This window comes from Schistocerca piceifrons, chromosome 4 (assembly GCF_021461385.2).
Source record: "Schistocerca piceifrons isolate TAMUIC-IGC-003096 chromosome 4, iqSchPice1.1, whole genome shotgun sequence".
NCBI lineage: Eukaryota > Metazoa > Arthropoda > Insecta > Orthoptera > Acrididae > Schistocerca > Schistocerca piceifrons.
Genome location: NC_060141.1, coordinates 620,293,147 through 620,315,829, shown reverse-complemented (window position 1 = coordinate 620,315,829; position 22,683 = coordinate 620,293,147). Strand labels below are relative to the sequence as shown.

The window sequence follows — 22,683 nt, the reverse complement described above, 5'->3', positions numbered from 1 at the left end:
CCACCTGTCAGCACCTGCATTCTTTGGAACTGAAATTATTATATTATTTTTGAAATCTAAGAGTACAAGGCCTGTTCACTAAATTCCAGAACTTTGTCCACAAAATTTTTCTATTCCTATCTTTTACTTATTTTGCATGGTTGCCTTCAAAATACTCTCCTATGCAATTGATACTCTGCTCCAAATCCCATTTCCACTTTTGGAAGGAATCTGTGTGTGCCCCTTGCTGAATCGTGTGAAGTGCCATCTGCGAATTTTATTTTATCTCACCTATCATTGCAAATCTTCATCCTTTCAATGGGGTGTTCAACTCCAGAAATAAAAGAAAGTCTGCAGGAGCAAGGCCTGGAAAGAACGAAGGATGACAAAGCACAGTGATTTCGTTTTTTCTGCACTAGTCACACACCAACTGGGATGAATGTGCGGGTGCATTATCGTGATGCAAGAGCCATGAATTATCTAGCCACATTTCAGGCAGTTTACTTTTCACATTTTCTCGCAGGTGTTGCAACATGCCCTGATAGTACCATCAATTAACAGTTTGTCCCTGTGGCATGAATTCATCTTTCAAAGTCAAAGAAAACTGTCAGCATGGCTTTGACATTTGACTTGACCTGACAAGCTTTTTTTGAATGTAAATAAGTTATACAGAACTGCAACCAGTCACTTTTTTGAATAATTATGTTTTATTCCATGAACCGGTTCTCGAACCTTTTCAGGTTCATCTTCAGATGGTTTCAGGAAGTTACATTCCATGATAAAAAGTTGCTTAAAAACTGCAACTTCTTGTTGGCACCATTAGAAGCAAGCACTGTATAGTGATAACCCATCAGCAACAAAACTGAGATCACAGTCTAAGATCCACAAACCAGAATGTCCAATATGTCCCATTGTGAACACTATCAATAGCCCAAGCTGTAAAATCACCAAAAAACTTGATGATATTATCCGCAAGGCATATGTATTTGAAAATAACTGCTCCATTAAAAACAATTATGAGCTCATCAATAGTATAAAAGATATTCCCATCCTAGTCACAGCTAAATTTGCATCTCTTGACATAGTAAACCTATATACAAACATACCTGTCAAGGAAACAAATAGTTTAATAAGAAATAACTTACTCAAACATGGGACAATGGGTAGAGCTGAAATCTATGAACTCATAGAGATGCTGTAGCTTATATTGTCACACAACTACTTCCTGTTCAACAACAAGTCTTACATTCAGGAAGATGGACTGGCAATGGGAAGTAGTCTTGCAGGCTTGCTAGCAGACATATATATCAATAACCTTGAAAACAACTTTTTTAGGTCCCAAACCCAACTAAAAGATAAGCTGCTTTATTACAAACGCTATGTTGATGACACACTTATTCTGTTCAATGGAACAACAGAAGAAACAGATAGCCTAGCCAAAGAACTTAATAAAATACACAATAAAATCCAATTCACAGTAGAACATGAAACACCACAAGGCATTAACTATCTTGATCTAACAATCTCAAATACAAATCAGAAATATAAATTTCAAATTTTCAGAAAGCCAACAACCACCAATTTTACCATACACAAATCCTCTTGCCATCCAGACAAACATAAAAAAAAGCATTCTTCAGAACAATGGGTAATCGCATGCTTAAAATCCCAATGGGCACAAGTGAAAGACAAAAAGAAACAGAAATTATTAATTCAATTGCATCCACCAATGGGTACAACCCTGCAATAAAAGATAAACTAATCCATACAGCAAAATTAAATCAACCAACTGCTGAACAACCACCCACAAACAAGAAGACCACATTTATTAGCCTGCATTTCCCAGGGAAGATTTCTCACCAAATTGCCAACCTCTTCAAGACATACAACATAAAAATAAGTTTCTTCACTAACAACATAATACAAAATAAAATCACACACAGCACCAAAACCACTATACAACAGTGTCAAAAGTCAGGTGTGTACAAGCTCATTTGCAACTCATGTCCAAGCTTCTACATTGGACAAATTGGTAGACGCTCCACAACAAGATTTAAAGAACACACAGATGCACTCTGTCTTAACAACCTGAACAAGTCCAGCTTTGCCTCACATCTTGCCCAACACAATCATTCTGCAACCAACATAGAACAGAATCTCCAAATACTCCATTTTGCCAACAAAGGCACAATACTTGACCTTCTTGAAGAAATTCAAAATATTTATCTACACAAATACAGCACCTGACTACCTACTCAATGATCAAATTGAACTGAGAAACAAATTTTTCCTTCAGAACTTTGAAGATCTACTAGCTCAAAACAAGTAATCAAACAATGAACCCTACACTGGCTCCCCCTCCCCCCCCTTCCAAACGACCTCCCCCCTCCCTCTCCTTACATCCTAACTACACTGGTGTCAGCGTAATATCCTACCACAGAATAAAACCCGTACTATATTTCTAAATGTTAAAGCCCTCTACTGCTAACATAAATCAGTACTTTTATACATATTAATTCTAGCTGGAACAAACAGAAGCTGCCTTTACCAATATTCCAGATCACTCTAATGTAAGAATGAAAGTAAGTCAACAGTTTAAGAACTTTTGTCCATGATGTTTTAAATATAAAGTGTACAGCCATACAAACAGCTTTAGTCCATTACAATCACTATAACTTTTATACATATACCTTTAGCTAAAATAAACAGAATCTACTCTTGATAATACCCCACATCATGTTAACATAACAGCAGAAATAAGTCAACAGTTCATCTGAAGATTTGTTATTAACTTAAATATAAAGGTCCTAGTCATACACACAGCTGCATCTATAACTCTGTATTATTGATTCCTGCGTATTCATATTAATGCCAATAATGTCTGTAATATACAAACAGAAATATGATATCAGATCATCTGAAGTTTGTTCTTATAGTAATTTATTTATTTATTTATTTATTTTATCTTGTGCTCTCATGTTATCACCACTGTGATTAAAATACTTGCCCTTATATTGACTTTAATACATGTAAAGAACAACAAATTACATCTATGTACAAAGTAGGCCTATGCCATATCTTTCTGTCAAGATCTTTGTTACAAGCAACAGTTGTAAAGCGCATGCTGGGTGCTGGAAAAGTCTTGGTATCAGAGTGTAAATTAATATAGTTTGTGTGGAAGTGTGTGTACTGATATAACTACTGGATATCAAAATGGAGGCAGACAGATGGACACTAATCGAAAAAAGCCACCTATACTGTCGCAGTAAGTAAAAACTAGATTTACATCCATATCAACAGATAAGCTATAGTTATGGCGATACATTAAAGTGTGACCCATCTTTTTGTCATAGGGCCAGCACCCAGCATTATGCCAGCAGTAATGATTTAACTTCCTGAAACCATCTGAAGATGAACCTGAAAAGGTTCGAAAACCGGTTCATGGAATAAAACATAATTATTCAAAAAAGTGACTGGTTGCAGTTCTTTATAACTTATTAACATTCATTATACAGTCACGGTTCTAAAATATCCGTAATGGATAAGCATAATAAGCTTTTTTTGGTCTTTGAGAACGTTTCCCGACCCATTGTGAAGACATCACCAGTTATGATTCTCTTAAGAAATCTCTGATTTTCATTTGCATGATCCAAAAACCCTTCACAGATTGCAAGGTGAAAATCTTTCTGGTCTTGACTCATGAGCCATGGGACAAACTTGGCGATAACATGATGCATTCCAATGTGCTGTGTCAGAATTTCATGACACGGTCCAACTGATATGTTACATTCTTCTGCAATCTCTCAGTCAGTCAGTCTTTGATTGGCATGTACAATTTGACGTTCCTAACATGAGCGTCACCAGCCGATGTTGAAGGGCATTCTGAATGAGGTTCATCTTGAACTTCCGGCTGGCCATTTTTAAACTATGTGAACCATTCGTAACACCGAGTATGGCTTGAGCTCTCATCACTGTAGGCTTCCTGCATCATAGTGTGTCTCTGTAAAGGTTTTCTTGAGTTTCAAACAAAATTTAATGCATATGCATTGCTCCTCTAACTCTGCAATCTTGAAATTCACAAACTGTGTGCCACAATGTTCTACTCAATACAGCACTGAACAATAACTAACAGACATACATCAATGAAACTTCTGGCAGTTACACATTAATCACAGGCATGTGCAAGGATGCCAACCACATTTCGCTCCAACAAACCACTGCTGCGAACTTACAAATGTTCCAGAATGTTCTAGAACGTTTTGAATAGGCTTCGTATTTTACCTGTTTCATACATCTTGCTCATGAGATGGCTCTTCCAAGGCTATCAGTAGTTCTGATAAAACTTTCAGAATAGCACAGAACCAGATGACAATGCAATATTAACTAACGTATTTGTCTGGGGTGTGCAGAGGATTCTTTGTGTACCACTGCTATTCCCCCTTTTACTGTTCCACTTACAAATGTTTTATAGTGGAACAATTGCTGTTAAGTCTCCATATACGTTGATTTTTTTTTTTAATTTTTGCATTTGGAGGTGTTTCCATGACATAACTGTATGAGGAAGCAATGTATTGGTTGACTAGGATGAAGAAAAACTGAAATAAGCCTGGAATTTACCACTCATGTCTGTTGTAATGTCAACACGGTTTGAAATTTACTACAAGATTTCAAATGCACAAAACTAAAAAGCAGAAAATAATTATTTAAATAAAAAACATTTTACATAACACATTTTTAAAATGGATTGAAAAGAATAAAAATAAACTCTCCCAGCTTCATACAGATTCCTAAATCCATACAGATATTCCTGAATATCTGTGCTTGTGAATTTTTAAGAGATGTGAAAATACTTGTAGAATTTAAAATGAAAAATGTGGGGCACATGCAATACTTTATTGATATGTGAATATTCACCTCCTTACTATTACTACTGTATACAACCCGTGTTTTTCCACTTTAAATTCTGCAAGTATTGTCATAGCTATTACAAATCCACAAGTATAAATTTCCAGGACTATTTTTATGGTGTTAGAAATTTGTATATGGCTAGGAGAAATTATTTTATATTTTTTAGTCCATTTTAAAAATGTGTTATATTAAAAAGTTTTTTATTAAAATAATTATTATGGTTTTCTAATAAGAGCAGATCATCAGGCATTTATTTCACAGATAGAAACAGATTTTAAGCTCTACTGACAGATATTGTGTGTTACAGTTTATTAGCTGTTTATACACAGGATCATCTATTCAGTATCTCACAACCATAAAATACAGCAGTTGAGGGTTGACACAGTTGCTTGTTTCTTCTTGAGCAATTAAATATAAAATGTGAAGGTTATGTTAAGACAAAGTGAAGAAAACACCAACATCCAACATGGTTAAGAGGGTATTTAAACATGAAATATAAATGTAAATGCAAACCAAGTGAAAAATGTCTTCATTAGCCAGCAACAGTTTATTTTAATAAAATAAGTATGACACACACAGTATCTTTCACTCATGTTCATTTTAATTAATTTATGAAACAGTGGTGTCTCCTACATATGCTTTACACAAAGTTATAATCTAGTTTACATTTCTAACAATGATGAGTTACCTTATTGAGTGCAGCTAACCTCTTTGTCTCCTGTTTATTGATGTGCGCCTCAATACTTGTTTCTCCTCTTGTTATTAGTCGTGCATGCCACATCATTAGTGAGCCAAGTGCAATCAGCACACCTATATGCAATGAAATATCAAATTTAAGAAATATTATAAAATTATCCGCTTAAAATATTAGCTGCATATAAGGGATAGGATGTGTGACAAGGGAAGGGAGAGAGGGGGAGGAATGCAGTGAGATGGAGATAGAAAGAGGACAATTACATTGTAGTAAAAGACAAATTTTTATTGGGGGGGGGGGGGGGGGGGGGAGATTATTCAAGGACTGAGGGTTTCTTAGTAAGCAATGGAGAAGTGAACGTTGGAAATTAGTAAGAGAGGCAGGACGGATAGAAATACAGCAGGGTGCAGACTGTAGTGCAAGCCATAAATACGACAGCTATTGATGAAATTGAGGTGGACGGAGACATACAATCAAAAAATCACTGGTAGATGGACCCTGGAATTCTTTGATGGATTCTAAGAGATAAGAAAGGACTGGGACAACTTAACTGAAGATAGCTTCGCAACTTTAGAAGTCATGTAGGGGCAGCATGGATGGATACAGATTACGACCATAATGGCAGGTAAAGTCTTGCAGAGACCTTCATTTAGCAGTGGATGTCAAACTGCTGATGATATGAGGGTGGTTTGAAAAGTTCTCTGAACGGAATAGAAAAAAAGTACTTACATCACTGAAACATTTTTTATTTTTCAAAGTAACCTCCTTGTCGATTAATGCACTTGGTCCAACAATGTTCCAGTGCCTTGATCCCTTCTCAAAAATGAGTTTCCCCCAGGCCTGCAAAGCAGTTGTCAAATCCGGCTATCAATTCTTTGTTTGAAATGAATCCTTGTCCACCAACAAAAATTTTCTGTTTTGGGAAGAGATGGAAGTCTGACAGAGCCATATCAGGTGAATAAGGTGGGTGTGGCAACAGTTCATATCTTAGTTCGTGTCATTTTGCCTTGGCGATGGCACGTGTATGGGCGAGCATTTTCTTGGTGGAAGATGACTTTCTTCCTTGCTAAAACTGGCCTTTTTTAGCGTATCTTTTGTTGCAATTTGTCCATGAGTTTAGCATAGTATTCCCCAGTAATTGTTTGTCCAGTGGAGAGATAATCTACAAACAGAAACCCTTCACATCCCAGAACACTGACGCTAGGACCTTTCCCGCTGAAGGAACTGTCTTTGCTTTCTTTGGTGGTGGAGAATCAGCATGTTTCCACTGCTTTGACTGTTGTTTTGTCTCTGGGGTCCAGTAGTGCATCCAAGTTTCATTTGTGGTCACAAACCAGTGCAAAAAAATCTTGTTCGTTTCTCCTAAAACTGGCCAAACATTGTTCCGATATGTCCATTCCCTGCATTTTTGATCCAGCATCAAGAGTCGAGGCACCCATCTTGCAGATAATTTTTTCATTTCTAATTCTTCAGTTAAAATGTGATATACCCTTTCAGATGACATCTGGCAAGTGGGAGCAATTTCATACACTTTCAATCAGCAATCCTCCATGACCATTTTGTGCACATTTGCAATTTTTTCTGGATTAGTGACACATCTTGGCTGACCACTGCACAGATCATCATGTAAGCTCTCCTGGCCAAATTTAAATTCATTTGTCCACTTGGCAACAGTAGAAAATGAAAGAGCAGAGTCCCCCAGCGTATTCTGGAAATCGGCATGAATGTCCTCTGCTTTCTTACCTTTCTTTAGGAAGTACTTAATCACTGCTCAAATATCTATTTTTTTTCCATCTTTGCAAATCACTACGCGGGAACAACAGGGCCACATCACCGTCACAGAGTACTGACGTGGCTCGTGTTTACACGCAACAGTCCAATGAATATCACATGAACAACTTGTTGCGCTAGCACTGACCTCTCATGGTGATTCCGAGAACTTTTCAAACTACCCTTGTAGTAACAATGCATGTGGGGTTCATACTTTTACTAAGACAAACAGTATTCCTGTAATACCTTAAAAACTAACTCAACATATACCTCAATAAAACAAAAGAAAATCCAGGATGGACTGGACTGAACCTTAGTGCCCAGAGACATAAGTGGCCAGGTACACATGAGTAAATTTCCAACTTCTGATAAAGGATGTAGTCTGAAAGCTGAATATTTTAAAAATTCTTTTCACTGTGCCTGTCAGTAACTCAATGCTTGCTCTATGTGGTAAGTGGCAATGTATCCCTTCCATATTATTGTTATTTCATATACTGTAATAACTTCATTAAAATATCAGAGTGAAACATAAATATTACCAATCTTGAATCAGAAAAGTGAGTTCTATTAGTAGCAGCTATAGCAGGTACTGTTGAATTTCTGTGTGTTGCCTCTCTCTCTCTCTCTCTCTCTCTCTCTCTCTCTCTCTCTCTCTCTCTCTCTCCCCCCCCCCCCCCCCCTCCCCCTACCTACCTACCTACCTACCTACCTACCACCACCACCACCACCACCACCACCACTACTACTACTACTACTACTACTACTAAAGACACAAAATTATAGATTTGGCTCTGAGCACTATGCGACTTAACTTCTGAGGTCATCAGTCGCCTAGAACTTAGAACTAATTAAACCTAACTAACCTAAGGACATCACACACATCCATGCCCGAGGCAGGATTCGAACCTGCGACTGTAGCGGTCGCTCAGTTCCAGACTGTAGCACCTAGAACCGCACGGCCACTCCGGCCGGCCACAAAATTATAGAAAACAGGAAAGGTCACACGCGGGCGCGGGCTCCAGAGAGAGAGAGAGAGAGAGAGAGAGAGAGAGAGAGAGAGAGAAGGCAACACACAGAAATTCAACAGTGCCTGCTATACCTGCTACCAATAGAACTCACTTTTCTGATTCAAGATGGGTAATATTTATATTTCACTCTGATATATTAATGAAGTTATTACAGGGCGCGGGCGCAGGTGCGGGCAGAGCAAAAATTTATAGACATTTCATAGGTTCTGCAGGTGAGTAGTACTTTACTGTTGAAGGATGGTTCTCTTTAAATGAAGACTTGTTGGCTGGCAACTTTGTACAAATTGGATTGGAATAAAAACCACAACCTGTTACCAAAAGTTTAACTTAACACTACAGACATCTCCTCTTTTTCATCTGGATATTCTTCCCCAAGCAGATACTATTTTAACACAACTTATTTGTCGTTTCATGGATAAACATTACTGAAATCTTAGAAATAGTTGCCAAAGTTGCTAGTTCACTGTACAATGAGGAGGTGATGTACCATATGTTTGGTGCACGCTACATCAATGAAGGAAATTTGCGAATTCCAAATCCGTGCTACAGATTACAAGATGTGGGGTCACCAAAAATCAATCTATATTCAGAACCAAACAAAACTTATTTATGCAGTGTAAAGCAGATGCTCTTACTTCAGTTCATTTGACACATCTTAAGTAGTTCTAAAATGATTTGATGTTCTTAGCGGATATTTATTACACGTAGCTAATTTAGATAGAATGATCAGCAGCACAACAACATAGTGCAGAGTCAATCAGTAAATTATTTTTAAAGGCATTTTTGATTCTTAAGGCTCTTCTTACATTATTCCCTCCTTTTTTAATTGCTGATGAAGGTATATTTATAATTACAAACAGTTCCTTTTGATCTGAGAGGCAATGATCAATATATAGAACTATTCACTACTGAAAAAAAGTTTTTGATGGTGCTGAGTCACAGTCATGCAGTTTTTTTTTTAATAAACCATTATCTGCCTTTATATTACTGTATTTTTCTTCTTACTATCTAAATTTTTTCTTTTATGCCATTATCAAGAAATTTTAGCACTGTACTTGATAACGGCATAAAAGCTGAAATCTAAACAGTACAGAAGAAAAATACAGTAATATACAGTCAAATGGTGGTTTATTCTTATAAAAAAATTAAATTATTGTTTCAATCCCAGGAGACACATTGCCAATTTATCTCTGAAAATATCTAGCCCAAATGAGGATGAAATGTCAGTGACTAGTATTATTTATATATAGTTTAATGAAGTCTTTGAAATCATCCTTAACAATAGCAGATTTTCTTTATGTAGGTCAATTCAGTTCCTAAATTACTGGATCAACTTGTCTTATTGCTGTCTAATGATTTTTGCCATAAATGAATCTACAGACAAATTCCAAATTTGTTCACATTTCTTCAAGACTAATATTAGACTTACTATACAATGTATGAAATACACTAAAGAATCAAAGACACTGGTACTCCTGCCTAACATCGTTCAGAGCAGTCGCAAGCATGCAGAAATGCCTCAACACAATTTGGAATGGACTCTACCAATGTCTGAAGTAGTGCTGGAGGGAACTGACACCATGAATCCTGCAGGGCTGTCCATAAATCCATAAGAGTACGAGGGGGTGCAGATCTCTTCTGAACAGCAAGTTACAAGGCAACCCAGATATGCTCAATAATGTTCATGTGTGGGGAGTATGGTGTCCAGCAGAAATTATTAAACTCAGAAGAGTGTTCCTGGAGGAACTCTATAGCAATTCTGGACGTGTGGGGTGTTGCACTGTCCTGCTGAAAATGCCCAAGTCCATCAGAAAGCACAAAGGACATGAATGGATGCAAGTGATCAGACAGGATGCTTACGTATGTCCCACCTGTCGGAGTCATATCTAGATGTATCAGGCGTCCCATATCACTCCAACTGCACACGCCCCGCACCATTACAGGGCCTCCACCAGCTTGAACAGTCCTCTGCTGATATGCAGTGTCCATGGATTCATGAGGTTGTCTCCATACCTGTACATGTCCATCCATTCAATAGAATTTGAAACAAGACTCGTTCGACCAGGCAACATGTTTCCAGTCATCAACAGTCCAATGTCAGTGTTGATGGGCACAGGCAAGGCATAAAGCTTAGTGTCACGCAGTCATCAAGGGTACACGAGTGGGCCTTTGGCTCTAAAAGCCCATATTGATGATGTTTCATTGAATGGTTCACATGCTGACACTTGTCGATAGCCCAGTAATAAAATCTGCAGCAATTTGCGGAATGGTTGCACTTCTGTCACATTGAACAATTCTCTTCAGTCATCGTTGGCCCTGTTGTTGCAGGATTTTTTTTCCAGCTGCAGCAATGTCCGAGATTTGATGTTTTACCGGATTCCTGATATTCACGGTACACTCGTGAAATGGTCATAAGGGAAAATGTCCACTTCGTAGCTACCTCAGAGATTCTGTGTCCCATGTGCACTGACTGTAAAACCACATTCAAACTCATTTAAATCTTGATAACCTGCCATTATAGCAGCAGTAACTGATCTAGCAACTGTGCCACACACTTGTTGTCTTATATAGGCATTGCCAACTGCAGCATCATATTCTACCTGTTTACATATCTCTGTATTTGAATATGCATGCCTATACCAGCTTCTTCGGTGCTTCAGTGTACAATTCTTTGCAGCTGCATTATTTATCTGCATCCAATTGTGTATCTTTTCTCCCCTCACACCCCTTTCAAGACGTACCTGTAATACCACCTGGACATAAAAGAAATGGTAATGCTCATATTGATAAGGAGCTATTTAACATGATGTATTAGTAAGTGACTGTTTTCAGACCTGTAACTGTATCCTTACATTGCAAAAAGGATAATCAGAATCTGTGAACTCAACAGCACAGGCTGGATAGTTTTCCACTGAAATGTTACTGGGTTCCATTGGAAAATATTGTGTTTGTGGCTTAACATGAAGGAAATGAGACTGATCTTGTGAACTTGTTCAACTAGTGTGGTCAGCTTGTAAGTACATCACATCTGAGTTTATACACACTCAGTCTGCTTGTCATTTCCACACACACATAGGTTCTATAGTTTTCTCTTCCAGCAGAGTACAAGAGTATGTTACAGAGTTGATTAGTTTTTATAAAATTTATTACAGCACAAGGACATTATGAAAAATAGCTCCTTAGCAATGCAACCAGTTCAAATTATTTTGTATATAGTATGAATCAGAATTAACTAATCTGTTGTCAGTAACATCTTTTTGGGTTAACAGCCATGCCAGTAATGTTTTGACAGGGTTAGTGCTCAAGGAAGTGACATTACTCAACTGATGATAGAAGAAAATTTCAACAGACAAAATAATAGAGAAAGCCAGAAATCTACTTAATCTATGGTTTATTTTTAAACTACACAATTTTCTTCAAATTATGACTAAAAATGCAATTGCATTCAGTTTTGATATGGAAATAATTGTAAACCTTATTATAAAATACTTCTTTATATTCTAACCTTCACCGCGCATGCTAAATCCTCCTAGAAAGAAATTACCCATGTAACCAGACAATACCTTTAGTACAACTAGGAAGCAATACAAAGAAGGCACTACAAGAGATTGGGTTTTTAGTATCTTCTATATGAAGTGTAACTCAAAGCTTGTCATCAAAATAATAATCCAATACATTCAAATGCGAATTGTGAGCCACCAACATTTTTACAACTTGCAGCTACTTTTCTTTAGTGGCACTGCTAGAAGTTAGTGACTCACAGCTATACTCTTCTGCCTAATAGGTCTTGTGCTGAGCCATACATGCAACATGATGTTCATTGACTAGGGCCATTTTAATGTATTTATTTTATGCCATAAGATTTGTTTGAAGTGTACATGACCTGACATTGGTTCACAATTCTTGAAGCTGTTGGAAGGACTTATTAAATCCAGAAACACTTTGTGTTTTATACATCATTCTCTGTAAATGGTTAGCATTTGTAATGCCAAAGTGTCGCATATTCGGTCTTCATTGCAGAGTGACACCAGTAACTCCACAACGAATCTAAGTTCAACAATACAAAGCTGCAGCACACTGCATTCAAATTGCAAAAAACTGTGAATGGTACAAAGCGTTTAGCATAGTTTCAGCAAGAGACAGACTATCCAAAACTTGACAATGAACAGTGGGATCTTTTTTGCACTGTATAGAGTTTATCCAATTTTTGGCTGTCACAATAGGACATATAAAAATAAAAATGCAACAGTACAACATACTTTTAGGACAATGGTATAAGCAGCATATCATTGATGACTGCTTCAGCAGTCACTCAACAGTGTGAATCAATATGAGAAAGGTTACTTTTACAATTAATTTTCAGGGGCATTTAGTGTAATCACAGCACTGGCTACCCAATATCTGCGATTTCCAATATTTTCACATGGTCTTTTTACCACAATTTTTTTTCCCCCAAATAACAGAGCTGCCAAGTAACTATAACACAGATGTGGAAAAAAGCACATCTGCTTCAAGAACACAAAGGGAAAGAAGCATAGTACAGAAGCTTGCTAAATAGGACCAACAGTGCAATGCAGGTTTTGTTTTCTTGGCCAGTACTTGTACCCTTGGTGACTTTACTTACTTCGGCATTATGTCATGGTCCAAACATATTCTTTGCCTAACATTTCGTATCCTAATGCCGTAGAAATCCTCAGAGGCTATAAAAACTTCTAGGTTGATTTTCAAACTCAAACAATCTCAGAAAATCAAACTGCTTATACGAAACCACAGATAGCAAAGTCACATTGACATGTTATGGAGCTTATGCTACAGAACAGTTGGTGATGTTTAGTTTATTTAGCACTAACTCTCATAACTTGTCAATTTTTAGTCCCCCTCCTTTTCTGTTAAAGTCATTTTAGTTTTTTAATTTCTGTGATCTCTCTGTACAACCTAGCAGATTAAGCATTGGACATTAATAAAACCGTACATCAGAGAATGAATTTAGGGTGTACCCTGGTGTCAGGGCAAGATCTGCTACTGTTAATTTATCTGAGTTGCCCAAAAAATAAATACTCGTGTTCTTTAAGCCAGGTGTTTGTGCTCCTGTTATCAAATCCTAGGTACACTTTACCACATGAGTAAGGGATTTTGTATCTCCTGTTGTGGCAAACAGTAGTCCAAAGCCCTTTACAGCCTTTAAATATCCAAACTCTTTTCTTGTCAGTTTAATCACTGTGCCTTCTTCGCACCCTGTTGATTGGATTTGTGATGATTTTTTATAAAAGGAAGAGCAACTTTCCCTATAGCTGCTTTTTCATATTATTATACATGAAACGAATAAACTTGGTACAACACATCAAATGTTTGGATTTTCAAACACCTCACAAGGTCAGAAAAATACGTTCTTATTGTTAAGTGACTAAGTCTAAACTTGGAGCATTGATAAGTCAAATTATACTGTGAATTCAATCGACTCAATCCAAGTTCTTACAAATTCTGTTGATTTCTTCATCTACCCCCCTCCCTGAGGTTCTGCCACCTCATTGTGCTTTATGTCACTGCGTGTTAGAACATCGGGCTGTAATTCAGATGTGGTGTACCTCAGATGCATTGAGTTATACCTCTTCCCATTCCTTTTTTTCTATGGTAGCCTATCACAATGTCGTAGCATTCATCAGTAGTACTCAACTGTGCATCCACTTTACAAAATTTCAATGCTCAAGCTATTCATCCAAGTTCCAAATGAATATAAAATAGTGTAACTTTTCCAAACTTCTGTCTCCCATTTTTATATTAATACATACATTTTGAAACCTGGCAGAAGTTGAAACATGTCAGAAAAATGTTAGGCTGATAACTTTCACAGTTCCCTTTTATGCACCAACGTGTATAAATCTGTATGATGCTATCGTGGGTTACGATGATAATTGCAAAGACCTAGCTGCTAAGACCCATCTCAGTTTTACTCCTAACTATTTAGTTGCACATTCTTTACTTAATATGGTGCACACCTCCATAAAAGACATGGATGAGCCATGTAACAGGCACTGCGGGAAGCCATTTGTGGGTGCCGAATTCTTCCCTAGGGACAGAATTAACTCTAATGGGAAGCTACCAAGGCAGAGGGCAGCAGCCTGAGCACGTATCAGCAGGTACAATCTGTGGCCACACTGCTTCATGCACCGTGACACTATACTGTTGTGTGAAACTCCAAGTTCTTACAATTGCAGTCTTGTTCTCTAGGAGCCAATTTTTAAAAGAACTGTGTTTGGAAGTAATGCAGTGTGTCAGGTCAATGCAAAATAAATTATTTTACAAGCCATTATCTCTGTTCAAAGAACAACTTGATAGTGCATTTTTCACTTTAAAGCCTTCAGAAAAAGCCGGAGAGAGGCATGCTGGGAAAAGTGTCGCTAGAATGCACTTTTCAGGTGGGAAACCTGTGTAGCAGTTATTGTCAAAGCTTTTCTATTTTTTGAGGGCAGAAATAGCATCACCTGGACAGAAGATCACATGAAAAAGTTTATCTCCCCTGATGCAGGAAAGCCCCTCATCTGATTTTTCCTGGAGAAAGGAATTTTTTTATGCTTAGATGATTTTTTAATGTTATAGAAGCAATATTTTTACAAATATATGTAACTGTTTTCAAAATATACTTTGTACTCATGCCTTCTTTTATGGCCTAAAATAATTTTGAACTATTCACCTTTGTAATAAATTAAAATTAACTGATAATTCAGTAAGTACCATGCAAAATAACAATACTAACAGTCAGTTGTTCAGTGGAATATAACTAAACACACACTTCTGTGTATTCTGATACTCGCAAGCTGCTTCACAATGCTACATTTGTTTGTTGATATTTTGATTAATGATGCACGTGAGGCGGTAGCACTTTTTAATGTTACAAAGTACGTAAAAGAGGTTTCCATTGAGCAAAACTACTACTGTTGCAGATAAACCACAGTAAAGTTAATGTACACAGCTGTGACCAGTAGTTCTGAAAGGGAACCTTTTGCGGGAAGATAATGTGACTATGTTATATCTTACAGTAGAGGGATCATCATGACTGAGCACATTTAGATATTCGCATGTGTAATCAATACAGCGTTTTCTGGCACAATCAGAGAAATTATTACAGACCCAACAGTGACTATGAATTTGAGAGGAGGACTGAGATGACTGTCACTCTTACCTTATCCATTCCTTGCAGGTCTGTCAAGCAGATTTAAGATGCCATTAAATTATCCTGATGTTCACTGCTTATATATCCTTTTCTTGTTTTCATATTTGTAAAGCACAATAATGTGAGCTTCCTGTTGGTTTGCAAGATCAATAGAAGTGAATAAATTTGGGGTTAATCTGAACCCATATTACCAATTCAGTTGATAGATAACTTTATCCTGTTTTAATCCTGAGTGATTTTGTAAGAACCAGGACTCAGAACTCATTTACCAGTGCCTTTCACTTCTTGTTATGTGATTCATTGTGTGAAAAATTTGATTAGGTATCTGAATTTATAGGGATCAATCTGTGTCCTGATCAGACCAGCCAGAACAGATTGCAAAAACAAATGAAAGGTTCATTAGCCCATCAGCATCTTGCAAAAGATACTGCAGTGAGCTTTGATATCACTTATCACTAACTTTGACTGCATAATTCTTTGGCCTGAGACTAATCTACAGAGTAGTATGCCCGCATAAGCACATAAGATACCTTCTTCTCACACAAGCCAAGTGATACACATTCTCTGCAAAGTGGCTCATACCTGGTGGGTGCACACCCCACCACAATGGTCATCCTGCACTAATCAGCTGATGCACCTCAATAAAGATTATAGCATAATCACAGTGACGTTATGGTAGCACTCACCAAATTAAACGAATACAGTACCACTGCATTAGAATGATGCCTCCAACAATGAGCAATGCTCTGCTCTTGAAAGTACTGAGATGTATCTCCATATTTGGCACCAGTCACAAACAGACAAATTTAATTTGCAGAGGATTCAAACTCTGGAGTGTCCCATTGTTAATTAGCTCACATACATGAGCTCCTTTGAGCCAATTATTGTTTCTATACTGAAACAAAAAGCACAGAGCTGAACAGGAACATTTCTGTATTGCCCAGTTTACCAACTGAGCAAACACTTTGAAATTCCTCACACACAAATTTCTCACACAGTCACTTCATGCAGCACCCATTCGTGTCCCAAACATGAATTTTTGAAAGGTAGGGCAGAGGAAGTAGTGGAGCAAAGTTGTGATGGTGGAGCATGTGTCTTGCATGGATAGCTCAGTAATTCAGAGCATAGCTGGCAAAAGACAAGGTTTGTGATCCAGTCCAGCACACACTTTTTAATTGCCAGGAAGTTTCATGAAACACCAAATTTTGACACCACATGCCATGTAAATTTATTGGCCAGGTATGCTTAAAATATTCACAGACAAGCAAAAAAAATTGCTGGTCTACAATATGCGCGTAGCACCTTCTGCTGGCCCAATCCAGCAGCAGAATTGTAATACTTCCTCCGTTTTCAGTGTTTATAGCAAAGAGAGTTACTATAATGCAAGTTCCCCAGTTTGTCAGGCTGTGTGAACTCAACAAGTACAAAATGCATTTGGCTATCAAGACAGCAACATCTAAAGCCTTCAGTGACTACAGTAGGAGAATGTTGCTGAAAGCACTCTCACAAAGGCCAGAGAAATTCTGGCCATGTTAGTGTTACCAAAATTAGTGTCCAGTCTTCCAGGGATGAGTCAAGAACTGAAATTGATGTTATCAAAGCAAAATCAGAAATTCTTAATTCCACTTTTAAAAGATGTTTTACAATGAAAAACCCAGGAGTACAACTACAATTTAAATTCCCTATCACAGAAAATATGAGGGAAATAGATAGTGGTATCAATGGTGTGAGGAAACAACTGAAATTGTTAAAATAGAACAAAGCACCATATCCCACTTGAATCCCTATCAGATTCTATACCCAATTTGTAGCTGTTGACTATTATCTACAACACATACACCTAACATGAACTGTGCCCCACAGTTGCAGAAAGTAGTCACACCTGTATACAAGAAGAGTAGCAGAAGTGATCGACAAAAGTATCATCCAATATTCTCAACATCCATTTGTTGTAGAATGTTAGAACATATACTGGAGTCAAACACAATGAGGTATCATTGTCATCTCAGTGGGCACCACAGCCTTGATCAATTCGAAGGAGGACATTGTTCCACAAGGCTATATATTAAATTTCTTTATTGTGCGTGAGTAGTTTCAGACACAGCCCATTCTTAAGTGCATCTATAGGAACAGATGTGAGTGTATCATCCTTGTCACATCAAAATGTTGCACACCATGCATATTTGTGCATAACACTGTTGTCAACTGTTATCACCTTGAAACAGATCGGTAAAAGTCACACTTACACACACTTGCTCATGCAACTGACAAATCCGTACTTTGCGTACTACGTGTTCATGTCAGCTGCATATGCAAGTGTGATTTATAGCTACACATTTCATTTCAAGATGATTAACACTGACAACTGTGCTATGCACAAATACACATATCATGTAATTTTTTGATAAGACAAGGATGATACACCCACACCTGTTGCTACAGATGCAACTGACAATGAGAGTGTGGAATAAAGCAATTTAATATATGCCTGATGGAACTATGTACTCGTCCATAGTGAGGTGTGTCTAACAGAATGGCCTCCTCTACACTGACCAGCGTGGCTTCCGAGAACAGCAGTCTTGAGAAACCCAGCTTGCTCTTTTCTCACATGACATACCAAAAGTTACGGATCAAAGCAGTGTCGTACACACAGTATTTCTCAGTTTCCAAAACAGCATTTGACTCAGTACCATACCTGCACTTATTATCAGAAGTATGATCATATGGGATATCAAGTGAAATTTGTGACTGGATTGTGGATTTCTGGTAGGCAGTATGCAGCATATTATCTTGGATGGGGAGTCACTGATAGATGCAAAAGCAACTTCAGGTATGTTCCAAGGAAGTGTGTAGAGACCCTTGCTGTTCACGTTGTACATTAATGACTTTGTGGATAATATTAATAGTAACCTGAGAGTTCTTACAGATGATGCAGTTATCTATAATAAAGTACTCTCTATGAGAAACTGCATCAATATTTAATCATATCTTGATAAGATTTCAAAATGATTCAAAGGTTGGCAACTTGCTTTAGACGTTTAGAAATGTAAAACCGTGCACTTCACAAAATGAAAAAACATACTATCCTATGACTATGGTGTCAGTGACTTACATATGGAATCAGGCAATTCCTACAAATACCTGCGTGTAACAATCTGTAGGGATATAAAATGAAATGATCACACCGTCTCAGCTGTAGGTAAAGCGGGTGGCAGGCTACAGTTAATTGGAGAATACTAGGAAGATGCAATCAGTCTACAAAGGAGACTGCATACAAAACACTTGTGCAACCCATCCTAGAATATTGCCTCTGTTGTTCAGGACTCATATCAAATACAACTAACAGGGGATATTTAAAGCACACATAGAAGGGCACAGCACAGATGAGCACAGGTTTGTTTTACCTGTGGGACTGAGTCACAGCGATGTTGAAGAAACTTAACTGGCGGACACTTGAAGATAGACACAAGCTATCCAGTGAAAACCTGCCTAGAAAGTTTTTACAACCAACTTTAAGTGATGAATCTAGCAGTATACTACAATATCTGGATATCACTCCCATAGTGATTGTGAAGATAAGATTAAACTTACTACAGAACACACTGAGGCATGTAAGCAATGATTTTTCCCATACTCCATACATGGATAAAATGGTGTAACAGCCCTAACAACTGGGACAATGAGACATACCCTCTACTTTGCACTTCACAGCCATTTGCAGAATATGAATGTAGATGTAGAACATGACACAGATTATATCTGATGCATTAGTTCCCATTATTCCCACAATATAGACACTAACAAAACAAATATGCAGAGCAATAATACTGAAGCAATATATGAAGCAAAGTTCACATATATTTACTGTTCCTACTACACTTTGGCTTTTGTACAGAATGAAGTGCAGTCATGAGCACAAATAAATTTGTCTTTAGGTAAATATAAATTTTAATATCTGAAATGAGCCAATTTTTATACTAACCCACATTTACAAATGCCATATACAACATACAGTTCTTCCTCCATGATCTTTGATGTTTTGGATGTATTTCTTCTTTCCCTTCATCAAGTGATGAGCTTAATTCAACCACCATTTCTGTCTAAGAACAAAGAGAAGAAATAAACATTAATTTCAACTCGTATTCATTTCACCTGTACAGACCAGCAGAGACTCTGCACAACAGCTACTTCTCACTTATCAGATTACAGCAGAAACATTAGTACACAAAAGTAGTTCGTAAGGCAACACTACTAACCCATAAAAAAGAACTGAATGGTTTCCTGTTTCTCTCATTAAAGTCATTCATTAGCTACATAGCTTCAAGTTCTGCACAACCTTTTCTTTATTTTTTCCTTAAGCCTACCTGATATTGTCATATAATCGCTAGATCTATTTCTCTGACTTTGACTGCAAGATAAGAGTGATGGGCTATTTTGTGTATATTTTATCCTCTGGTGCAATGGATCTAAGACAAAGGAAGTATTCATTAAGAAAAAGTAAGTGGTGAGATTACAGTGTAAAGGAAGTAACTGCACACGTTGCAGAATCTTCTTCAAAAATCACTGAATTCTTACACTCACATCCCAACACATTTACTTGCTGATACAATTTGTTGTTACTAATAAAAATTCATTTCACATATCCACACACACACGCACATATCCATCCACACATACAGACACAAGCAGACCGCTTGTGTCTGTATGTGTGGATGGATATGTGCGTGTGTGCGAGTGTATACCTGTCCTTTTTTCCCCCTAAGGTAAGTCTTTCTGCTCCCGGGATTGGAATGACTCCTTACCCTCTCCCTTAAAACCCACTTCCTTTCGTCTTCCCCTCTCCTTCCCTCTTTCCTGATGAGGCAACAGTTTGTTGCGAAAGCTAGAATTTTGTGTGTATGTTTGTGTTTGTTTGTGTGTCTATCGACCTGCCAGCGCTTTCGTTCGGTAAGTCACCTCATCTTTGTTTTTATATATAATTTTTCCCACGTGGAATGTTTCCATCTATATATAAGCCACTCCCCACAGGTTTTAACTTCATTATTTCTTCGTCAGACAAGTGTTAGCCCCATTTTCGTAATCTTTCACCACAACACCACTCCTTTTCATACATTTACACGTTTTTTTCGAAATTTTCCCGAATTTCTCCGTCCTTTAACGTGTTTTAGCGGCAACACAACCACCTAACCTTTATGCACATCGCTATCTACCAACACAAGTTCACCACAGGATCAACTTAACCAACACTTTTTCGCCTTTTTTCATACCAGATCTCCAGTTGCTTTCTAGTTCACCTTTATCTCTCCCCATATATTTTTATTTTCATTTTCATTTCAGCCTCGTGTTACACTTTCCACCTTCTAATACCATGTCACCCTCACAACACCCCCACAACGACCCCATTAAGTTTTATTTACATTCCCTCCGCAAACATCCCTTCGCCCTAGCCAGATTACGCTCCCATATTCTATTTTCTCAGGCCTGTCTGACATTTGGCATTACCCCCAAGGGCCTCACACTTAAAGTTCCCATCTCTGGCTGCAACCCTTCTTTCCATCAGTCCCTATACCAGTTCCAAACTGAACAATCCATTGCCCTCACCCACCTAATCCTTCACCTACACATCAACTCAGCCAATGAACACACCCGTCAACTCCTATCCTTAATAAAAGTCTTTAATCTTTCCTCTCCCACGTCCACACCGGCTGTTCAGAGCATCCTCCTACAGGCCAACCGTAAATTAGAACAGCATGCCACCCTCCACCTCAAAAAACTATCCAATCTCCTGGTTTCCCACCTCCGGAAAGGCAACTCCCTCACCCTTCACAACCTTTCCGGCAAACCTCAACCTCCTCTCATTGCACATCAACCCAGTCTCTCCCATCTACTCAATCTCCCACTTCCAGCTCCACTCCCTCCAAAACCTCAAAATTCCAATCAACACAACCTGGAACCACAACACCCTAATTCAGTAGTTAACCTTTCCTCCAAACCTCTCTCCCAATCCGAAACCTCTGTTCCATCCAAAGGCCTCACCTTCAGCCCCACTCCCAGATTCAACCAAACAGCCCTCGTCAAAGATTTACTGTCCTACACCCGTACTCTCTGCTGGAAATATCACTTTGCCACGAAGAAAAATGATCCTAATCCTACTCCTAATGATCCAACTCCCCAAGACACCATCCAAACTGAACCCTGCCTGGAACAGTTCCGTCCTCCGTCACAGCGGGACCCACCTCCTCTTCCTCAAAATCACCCTCTCCAAACCTTCCAGGAATTTCTGACTTCCAGCCTTGCATCTCAATCCTCCTTTAAAAACCTTAATCCTACTCCCAACATCACCACTGCTGAAGCCCAGGCTATCCGTGATCTGAAGGCTGACCGATCCATCGTCATTCTTCCGGCGGACAAGGGTTCCACAACCGTGGTACCTGATCGCCGGGAGTATGTGGCTGAGGGACTGCGTCAGCTTTCAGACAACACCACATACAAAGTTTGCCAAGGTAACCCCATTCCCGATGTCCAGGCGGAGCTTCAAGGAATCCTCAGAACCTTAGGCCCCCTGCAAAACCTTTCACCTGACTCCATCAACCTCCTGACCCCACCGACACCCCGCACCCCTACCTTCTACCTTCTTCCTAAAATCCACAAACCCAATCATCCCGGCCGCCCCATTGTAGCTGGTTACCAAGCCCCCACAGAACGCATCTCTGCCTACGTAGATCAACACCTTCAACCCATTACATGCAGTCTCCCATCCTTCATCAAAGACACCAACCACTTTCTCGAACGCCTGGAATCCTTACCCAATCTGTTACCCCCGGAAACCATCCTTGTAACCATTGATGCCACTTCCTTATACACAAATATTCCACACGTCCACGGCCTCGCTGCGATGGAGCACTTCCTTTCACGCCGATCACCTGCCACCCTACCTAAAACCTCTTTCCTCATCACCTTAGACAGCTTCATCCTGACCCACAGCTTCTTCACTTTTGAAGGCCAGACATACCAACAATTAAAGGGAACAGCCATGGGTACCAGGATGGCCCCCTCGTACGCCAACCTATTCATGGGTCGCTTAGAGGAAGCCTTCTTGGTTACCCAGGCCTGCCAACCCAAAGTTTGGTACA

At 38.5% G+C, this 22,683-nt stretch overlaps 1 protein-coding gene across 2 annotated transcripts in view; it reads right to left on the bottom strand.

The window, feature by feature from the left end:
- The window catches only part of LOC124796362 (palmitoyltransferase ZDHHC16B), an 86,110-nt gene that overhangs the window by 5,446 nt on the left and 57,981 nt on the right, over positions 1 to 22,683 (bottom strand). Inside the window, exons 7-8 of one of the 2 annotated variants that reach the window (XM_047260520.1) lie at positions 19,533 to 19,650; positions 5,595 to 5,697 (exon numbers count right to left, since the gene is read on the bottom strand). In XM_047260520.1, the coding sequence (XP_047116476.1) occupies positions 5,595 to 5,697; positions 19,533 to 19,650 (221 nt within the window). Of the gene's footprint in view, positions 1 to 5,575; positions 5,698 to 19,532; positions 19,651 to 22,683 lie in introns of both variants that reach the window. The other variant, XM_047260519.1, reaches the window with a different exon arrangement.